General features: G+C 34.1%; 1 protein-coding gene across 2 annotated transcripts in view; it reads left to right on the forward strand.

Annotated features, from left to right (window-relative positions):
- The window catches only part of LOC117117700 (protein lin-28 homolog), a 32,499-nt gene extending 23,296 nt beyond the window's left edge, over window positions 1–9,203 (forward strand). The window contains exons 3-4 of one of the 2 annotated variants that reach the window (XM_033262094.1): window positions 6,779–6,927; window positions 8,439–9,203. In XM_033262094.1, coding sequence (XP_033117985.1) covers window positions 6,779–6,927; window positions 8,439–8,685 — 396 coding nt within the window. In that variant the 3' untranslated portion in view covers window positions 8,686–9,203. The remainder of the gene's footprint in view (window positions 1–6,778; window positions 6,928–8,438) is intronic. The other variant, XM_033262091.1, reaches the window with a different exon arrangement.
- Window positions 9,204–10,092: the final 889 nt, after the last annotated feature.

Here is a 10,092-nt window from a genome sequence, read left to right on the forward strand (position 1 = left end):
AGATGTGTATAAGAGACCTTATGTGTACCAGTAGTGTTTACGGTGCTACGCAGTAAACGAAATTTGAATATTATTATTATATGTACAGTATATGAAAATATATATTCAACATTGAAAACTAATAACAATAAACAATGTAAAGCAATAATTAAAATCTCTTAAACAGTTTAATACAGACAGTTTGTAGGTCATTCATGCATATTAATTGTTATCACTTGAAAAAGTAATGACGTATGGTATGAAATAACCATGTATCTTTCGGTGGTTTCATCGCGTGATTTGGATTTCGTAATTTCAACATCGTTGAGTAGAAGATACAGAAGAGGATTACAGCAGCGTCCAAGCAGTCACGATGTTGTCCAATCGTAACGAATGTTACCATATTGTAAACAATATTGTAACTTGGTAAATTTTCTTTCGATAATTTTTACTTGCATTTTAAACATGGCCTGACTTTGAAATTAGAACTTAGTTAATCACCACTGTTGACGAATAGAATACAATATTCATGAATAGAATATATATTCTATTTCATTCAGTTGAAAGATACATACTACCACCAACTACCAAGTAAGTTGCTTAAGAGTTTGCTGTCAACTGAAATTAGAACAAAAAAAAAACTAAACTTTCATGGGTAGCAACATGTTTTTCGTATACAGTAGTCATTTACACTGTACTAGACCTGCATTTTTGGCAGCAAGTTTACAGATTTTCGTAAGTAAATCATTGAAACCTAATTGATTTCCCTATTTATGATTTATTAAAGTTTGATAAGCTATAATTTTTCTTGTTAAATGAGAAATTCAATTTATATTTTGGAGGTTTTTTCCTGATTTTTGAGGTGATAGTAGGCCAAGGAATCTCTAACGAAAAATGCCGAATCAAGTCAATATTTTAAAGTAGCTTTGTGATTCCAGTTTGCTTTGTTGGTCAGTTGTCGAACGCCTGAAACCGTCCAAGCTAAAAAAAATTAACAGCACACGAAATGACACTGGTTAAAATATTGCATTCCGACTCGTACGAACTACCACCTTTGTCCACTATACAGGGATTTCCGGCCGTGTATTTCAAGGACAGATCAGCTATTACTGTTAAGATGGAAGGACATCTAGGCCATTAATAGCCATGATTAATTAACATCTGAGCTTTTTTCAGAGGACATCAATTTGCAAGTGATACAAATGATACGCTTTTTGGGGTGTCTCCCTTATTCCACGCGATATATTCGTTAACGACGGTTTAACGATCGACTATTTATTTAATCAAATTTTTAATAATTCTGCTGTGTTCCCATGAATTCGATCATATAAAGCTATTATGAAATATATGAAACGGCACATTTTATATAGTAGATAAATATATTTCGTTAAATTGAGTTTAAATATATGAATTGTTTATTTTGTATGGTTTTAGATATTGAATTGCACCCATTCTGAGTCTCAAGTGACGTGAGATTGTACTAACATCTGGTGGATTTTCGATTTTCCAACATCTGCCTGGTATGGACAAAATATTGTATCTCCTGGATTAGGTCTCTCCGAATCTGCTACCGTTTATTCACTGTCATGGAAAATATTTCAGAAGGAAATGTCTTTTGTAACATTTTCTTAGCATGTTTTTGTCCCATGCGAACAATTTATGATTCGCTCGAACCTGGCATAATTGGGGAGGCGTGGAATATTGCCCTTGTTTAAATTACAGTAACAGTATTGAGCAATTCGTGGTGAAAATGTCGTTGTAATCTCTGGTAAATGGTCGAATTTTACATTGTGATTGTGACTATTCTAAAACCGAATGCTGTTTAATAAGTTATATGGTACCCTTTTTTCATAAGAACCAGTAAAATTTTGCCCGGGGTCGGTGTTCTTATTTCCCCCCAATTTCAGGCTCAAAATGTTTTTATTTTGTTCATATTTTACACCGTACTGTAGGTCGACCTTTTGCTGGCAGAAAGGGACTGCATGAGAACGGCTGGTTTGAGGGGAATTATGCACATACTTAGCTGAGTAGGCCTATTTGTCGTTCTGTGATGGAACTTCAGATGTTGATATAACCTTCTTAAACAAACTATCTTGATTTGTTGGCATATTTTTAAAGCTTTTTTTCCCCCATAAAACCTCATTTCATCACAGCCTCAATTTGTTTGAATGTACAGCAGAATATTTACCGTACCGTACTCTTTTTAAATCATAGACGGTCTTATTATTATTATTACATATTCACACAAAACGGTACTGCGCATGCAGTACAGATAAGACCAAACGAATTTTATAGTACAGTATAGTCCTTTTAAACATTAATTATAATAATTTACTACATGTGACTAGCTTGATTTGTTGGTTTTCTATTTTTTCTTTTTTTGACATTTTACCTTAGCCTCAATTTGTTCTTATTTCTTAAGCTATTTCCGCCTCATGTTCTTATTGTGTTATAAAATGTGTTCTTATATAAATTTAAAAAAGTTTTTGTACATGCCACGAGTTTAGCCTTTGTATTATTTACTGTATTTCTATAACAAAATAATATAAACATATTATACTCCTACAAAATCATGTTAATAATATTCTTGTATAAATAATTGAAAGGTACGACACCTTACCTTATGTGAATTAAGAAACATTTTTAAATTCACAAAAACGAGGCTTACGTTATTTGACTGCGAAAGCTTGGTGTCTTCTATTACTCCCAATTCTATCCTTTGTCCAACAATCTTTACAGTATATTACCCAGGCCAAGGCCATGTACATTTGTCGGTCAGTCAATCACATAAACAATGTTATCGACTATATAGAGTGACCAACGCACGCTATGGGACAAGGTTGACGAATAATATTAATAACGCGTTTAGTCAGAGATGATCGGAGGTTCATGCTATTAAATATGCCAAGTCAGCCGCCATGTTTTTCAGCACAAATAAATAGAATATTATGACATCAACACGTGGGTTTTTGACATTTCATGATGACTACAGAATAACTTAACCAAGTAAATCATTATTGATATTAAATAACGCCGACCTCGCAACAATTGCAGATGTTGTATGCAGGTGTGCCAGGGATTTCTCACCTCCTCCCCCAGTGAATTGCAACGCCCATCTCTCTCTTTGCCAACGTTGTTACTTATTACATTTACTATTTAAGGCCTATGGCTACATTTCTAATGATACATTGAATTTCTGATCTGAAATTTTAGCCGATTTGTACTTTTATTTAAATGAAGTGCTTTATATGCCACCAACACCTCAAACTGCGTTAAAATATCGTTTAAATCTGAATATTATTAATAATTTATCGTATATTAATTGCAAGGATAATGTAAGAAATTTAAGGTGTTTTTACTCTGTTGATATTCTTCGTGAGTTGTTTTATTAGCTAATATAGATGTTCAGTTGAACCAAAATATTCGGTGCCGTGAGAACCCAGAGAATAATTATCGTCCATCATCGTTCGTTCAAATTTGGACTTGCAAAACTTGACCTGGCCTAGGCTAGGACAGTGACCTTGTCAATTACTCGGACAACAGCTTTCAACATTTATAGTGTGCCGTACTGTATTTGAAACTGACCACAAGTGTTTGACCTCTATAGGCATGTAGTACCCTGCAGGGGATAATCGCATTAATAGTCAACCCGTTTGCTTTAAAAGAATTGGCCTAGCATTTTACTATAGATTACATTCCATAGATCACCTATAGAAATTACTTTGACCTAACTGACCTACCTTGAATAAGATTTACTAACTTTCGCGCCATTTTCAGTCAATTATGACGCGAACTTATAATATAGAAACTCTCATTCAATCTTATTTGTAGGACTACCTATGTCCTTGTGCTGTGATATTATTATATTCAGATCTTCTTGCAATAATTTCAAATAGTGTACTACTGATTTAAAACAATATTGAATAACAATATTGTATTATTTGAACAATTTAAATCCGGTTAACATAGTAGTACGTTGGCTAACTAACATTATAACACGTCATTCTCATGTGGAAATAAACTCATTAACTTACCCGTTAAAGTTAGCAACCTGCAACATTAATAAAGTATTATATTAACTTTTTATCGTTTTAGCATTATAATATTACCAGTAGCACCTTTTATTACCAATGTGGGAGCCTATGTAAGAAGGAACAACTTTGGAGGTCCTGCAAGCGGTTTATTATAAGAGGGCGTATTGATATAAACTATAACATGCAATGCTCTGGTATACAGTTACCGGTACAGTGCTATTATTGAAACTGCATAAAACGTATCTCTATGGCCCGCCACCTGCAACATTTTGTAGACGAAAACGTATGAATATGTTATTCTAATAATTAATTTCGAGCTGGCTCTGCTAGTCATTGTATAGAAAAAGAAGCAGCAGGCAATATTTTCCGTTACCTCAGGGTCCATCTTTATAATGAACCAGAATACTAAATAGCATTGTAATGAAATATAAACAGGGGGCTGACCCATGTAATAATATCGTGTTCGTTTTATGAATTATGTCCATACAGAGTTATTAATAACGGTTATTAATACATCGTATTAATGGTAAAACAAGAAAAAACGCAGCGTTGCTTAGCAGGCGATGTATTCTATTACGAATGATGTGATGATGCCATGGCTAGCTGCTTGTTTCCAGTTGTATGATACATTAACTTACGCGATCATTTTTGTTTAGTTTATGGATTTGATAATATTTTGAACTTTATCTAAAGACGTTTAGAATCATTGTTGTCAATTGAATACATGGCATACCAGCCCTACTGTGTATTTTACGATATTGGCTATCATCCTCAAATACACGTATGTTAAACATTATATATTTTTTAAAATCTCATACACGTGTTTTCAAGTCCTTGTGTTTTTGCCTTAAAAGGGTTTAATTTTTCTGCTAGTTGCAACTCGAATATTTCAAAAGTGTATGCTGATGAAGCCGGGCATTGCCCGAATAAAATGAAATTGTATATAAATTGCTAATAAATCCAATCCAATTCTCTTTTAAATCCATTTTTTAAACATTCTTGTTAAAATTGTTGAGATTAACCTAATATCTGTACTTGAAATTTATTTGTATTTGTATTAGTTCATGAAATATTTTAATTTCGTTGGCCTATCAATCCTATCGCATTTCCAAAATCACAATTCGTATTGAATTAATACTCGCCTAAAAACGGTATTCCAAATGTACGACCATTTTTTGATAAAGATACTAAAAGGGACGGATTTACAGCATGGCTAATCAAGATTTCGCGCCCCCTCTCTCCTAAATCATTGGCCAGTCATATTTTGTTTCTTTGTAGGCCAGGCATAGAGTAGGACCGTAGGCCTACAGTCCCCACATTATATATCTTCCTCCCACCACCCCACAACCCCACATAGCTTCATTTTCTGGCTCCGCCCTTGCTACAGCTGTCGTGACCTTTCACTTTTTTTACCAGTAATACACAAAATGTTCCTTCTTGCCTATAGTGGCTAAGAATTTAGTACATATATTTTAGTACTTTAAGTTCGTCTATTAAATTTTAAAATTCATTATTTCAAAAATGTATATCAGTATTTTAGTATTAAACCAAATTTCAAGAATTTAACCCATACAAAATGCTTGAATATTGCATATTATTATTATTATAGAATTCCTGCGTTAACATTTCATATTCCTTCCCTACCAGTTTTCGGTTTCTTTCTCTCATTACATATCATTATTTCTGATCCCTGAATTAGTGACCGAGTTAGTGATAAAGCATTATAAAAGGTCAAAGGTTGATTAAGCACACAATCTGCTGTTGACCTTGTTTCCCGCCAATCTATCATACTTTAAGGCTAGTGCTACGCTAGGTATTTACCGCAATGTTTTAGGCTGCCTTAAGACCACACCTTCATTCCGTTAATACCTCCATGGTTAAGGATACCGCGTTACTATAAACAAAAACAATCTTATGGTAGGAAATTCGAGCACACGCTACATCCATGAATCTACATAATTATAAATAACATCTACAATTTTTAATTAGAGAAGAACACATCAAGAGTTTATCGTTCCAACACATTTGAGAGACCATTGACCATGTAGCTCTTTATATAAATTTGTGGGATGACCATGCATTAGATAATCATTTGGCTCACGTACATCAATAGCGTAAGCGTACTTTAGTATGCAAGTGAGGTTAGGCTCAAGTCTATAATCGATTAATGACACATAAGTATACGATTTCTGGGATTTAAAAATAATATTGTTTTTGATGATAAAAAGGCTTAAATTAGAATTGTGTAATAAAGCATTAAAAGACGATTGATTCCACTCTATTATTCTTCTTAAGTATAACACGACAGCATTTAAACGTTGAATGTAATAAGAATTGTACATTTGTGTTGGTTTGGTTAAACTTTCATGGTCATGTTTAACCATGGAGCTATAAAGCGCAAAGAAGTTCGGGAAACTTTTTTTAATTAACAGAGGGCGCTATCATTGTATGTTATTTTTACGAAACTTTTTTAAAGATAACTACATGTGGTCACAGTCTGGAAAAACCCGCAAAAATGCAATTAAACAGGCAACTTAAGGTTTGAAGCAATGAATTATTGAAACGGATGTTATTTATGCGTCTGGTGAAAATTTCCTTTGTTCTATTCTCAATTTGGAAGCTACAGTAATAAATGTATACAAGTTTGAAATTATCATTTTAGTTATTAACTCAAAACAATATACGGTATCAAGTTATCTTAATTTAAAATAACCATTGTTTGAAATTAATGCCATATATGTTTTTTTTCCATTACAATGTTTCAGTCTGTCGTAAAGAAGCCTGGGTTTAGGAGTTTAGAAAAGAACGAAGCAGTCGAATACCGATTTAATTTTTCTGATCAGGGACGGGAAGCTACGGTAGTTACCGGACCAGATGGGGCCGACTGTAAAGGAAATAGGCCTCGATCAACAAGGTTAGTATCTCCTTCAGTTCTTCAGTCTCGATCACTTGGTCAGAAGCACACGCTTCGAGCCAGTGGTGTTTTTTTAATTTTTTAATTTTTAAAGAAGACTATAACTGGTGTGCAAATACCGTAAATTTTCCAAAAAGAATCCGCTGATCTTTAGGGGCTTAGTGCGTCGCATATTCGAGGGCGCGCGTTACAAGTAATAGGCCTAAGTAGTGCTAAAGTAATTGTACCACCACCACCATATCCGGCGTTACACGGTTGTTATTGTTTAATCCTAAAGAATTATGTTTGGTAGTACCGTACTCACTCGAATAAGCGAATATTTGTTTACCTTTCTGAGGGGCACTTATTCAAACGGGGCGATTATGAAAACAGAGTGGAAATTTATGGAGGCGCTTATGGAAACAGATGAAAGTTAAAGGGTGCCGATGAGAACTTGGAAATTGAAGGGGCGCTTTTTGAATTAAAAACGAGATTTTAAGGGCATCTGGAAACCCAAGATAAACGAATGGTTCTGGTTCAGAAAAGATCGTCCAAAGTGCATGGGTCACGACAAGAATTAAGTGAATACACAACATATGAAATTAGTGGTGGTGGTAAGCTTGTTGGGCATCTGTCGATTGAGATTAGCAGTATCATTGTAGGGTTGGAAAGTTTACGGTAAACGTATGAAGCCACTATAATGTACTAGTTTTCTCCTCTAATAGGCCTATGTCTTTATTAATTCTATTTTTCATGTTTTTATTTCCTTTGTTTATTTATTTTGGTTGCGTAAAGTATTTTAACTGCTCGAACAGCGTAACTTTCCAAATTAACTTCCGTTCAATCCAGATGTACCGGAGATTTCTGCACGTATCCAATGTCTATCATGGTTTCTGAAGTCAACTTAGGCCTAGGCCTACAGAATGTGACAATGAAACACTCAAGACTTATTAAGAGGCTGGAATTGTAGGATTTGAGCCCAAACAATCATCCCAAGCGAAAGTTCCACTCTCCTTTGGTGGCCCTTTGACAAGATCTTGAATAGCCTAGCATCACCATTATTGACTTGAGATATTAATATACGAACATGATACCATTTTGTAGCCTGTATATGAAACCATTTCTTGTGAACTTATGGAATATACTGTAGATAAATAATGACATATAAACGGACTCAGTAGGTAGTCGTTAACCTGATACATTTTTACGTAGGCCTACTCCCGAAATGCAAGGAGTGAACGAGTGTTTACAGTGATCACTCGACTAGAATGAATTAGATAGAATGAATGAAAAATCAGTGAAATTATGCTGTAGGCCCTATTCAGAGTGAATTTCACTTTTAAGGGCAGGAGAAAGAGTGAGCTTTGAGTGATCGTTAAAGACACTCCATTTTTACTATTTTGTATTTAAAAGTACTGACTCCAGAAATTTATCATGGACAACAAATCCACAATTGTATATAAGATGGTTGTGTTTAGATGCATCATCAATTTTGGGAAGTTGTAACAATTTTATGTCCGTTTTTTTTTAAGGTGCTTCAACTGCGGAGAACATGGTCATTATGCAAAAGACTGCACTTCTCCGCCTCTACCAAAGAGATGTCATTTCTGTAAGTCGGAAGATCATTTAGTGGCGGCCTGTGAAGAAAAGAAGAAAGCAAGAGCTAATCAAGTTAAAATCGCCGCGAAAGGAACTCGGCCGAAAGGTGACGACGACGAACCTGAAGAAAAATCGGAAGAATCTAGTGAAGGACAGACAACAGTACAAAACGATTCCTAGGACGGACGTAACAACATGAATGCGTCAAGTATGCGCCAACCATTTTCATGTTAATAAGAGGCCCTTGCTAATGTATTCTACAAAATCTTGGTTTGATTGTGGAATTTGCTTTAGTCTGTCCCAAAAGAAATCGACGGCAGAGCGCTCCAAAACAAAACGACGATAATATATTAATTCTATGCTTGTGGATCGTGTCATTTAAAATGCAATCGTCAATTTATACATGAACACCACTAGTATTAGCTTGATCTTGAAAGCACTAAAAATTGATGTTATTTCTTTGATTGTAAAGTTGTAAACGTTCCATGATCGACCCATTTGTTGCTAAATCACGGGAAGCTCCGTTAATTCTTTCAGTTTCAGAATACTACAAAACTATTATTTATTTATTTATTTATTATTAGACCTTCTACGAGTGAAGCCTTACAAATCAATATTTAATATGCTTACATTATATAGGCCTATTCATTGAGTTATATTAATTGAAATTAGTTCCCAGATTTCCGTTGTGGGAATATATAATGAAAAAAATATATAGGCCTATATATATATATATCTGTCTCTTATACACATCTAGATGTGTATAAGAGACAGGTTAATACCTGTATAAGAGACAGTATATATATATATATATATATCAAATCGTCCTATATTTCTGGAAATGCTCTGTGAATACATAATTACTGATCTCCCGAAAGGTCCAGATTCAACAATAAAATAATCACGCAACAAAATTAATACTAGTACGTTACGTATAAAATTATGATAGGTGGTAAGTTAAATACTATTCTTAAATATATTTAATGTAGGCCTAATGGTGTCAGATTAGCAGCGGATATCTAATGGGAACTCATATAATTTACATACCCTGTAAAGGTATAGTTATTTTCCCTTGTAGGCCTATATTGTTCCCATGACATTAGTCCTTAATTTTGCTGATAATCCAAATTTAGAAAAAAAAAACCAAAATCAAATACGATAAATTATTAAGTATAATGACACATGGTTCAAAACATTTCAGTTTTCGCAGATATACAAACTTTTTAGTACATACAAAAATCTTGAAATTCACTGCAAGCAAAAATTGAAGATTTCATGTAAATAATAGGAACGTATAATCTATGCGTCTATTAATTTAGTTATTGGTGATGAAAAAAAAAAAACCTGTCCGTTCTATTTTTCAATGAACCCTTTCCGAAGTTACTCGTCAATCGAACTTAACAGATGCTACACTACTCAGAAAAAGGGCAAGGAATACGCGCATGTCCCACAGACACAGGTTTACGCTGTAGTTTTATGGGGCCTTAGCAACAATATCCAAGAGATGAAGATTTGCGTAACGGTACATTGAACTCAAATATATTTAACTATATCATTCAAGTTTATTAGGTTCCCGTAACACAGACA

This window comes from Anneissia japonica, unplaced genomic scaffold (genome assembly GCF_011630105.1).
Source record: "Anneissia japonica isolate Jap-2015-1 unplaced genomic scaffold, ASM1163010v1 scaffold234_len1672027_cov178, whole genome shotgun sequence".
In the NCBI taxonomy this organism is placed as follows: domain Eukaryota; kingdom Metazoa; phylum Echinodermata; class Crinoidea; order Comatulida; family Comatulidae; genus Anneissia; species Anneissia japonica.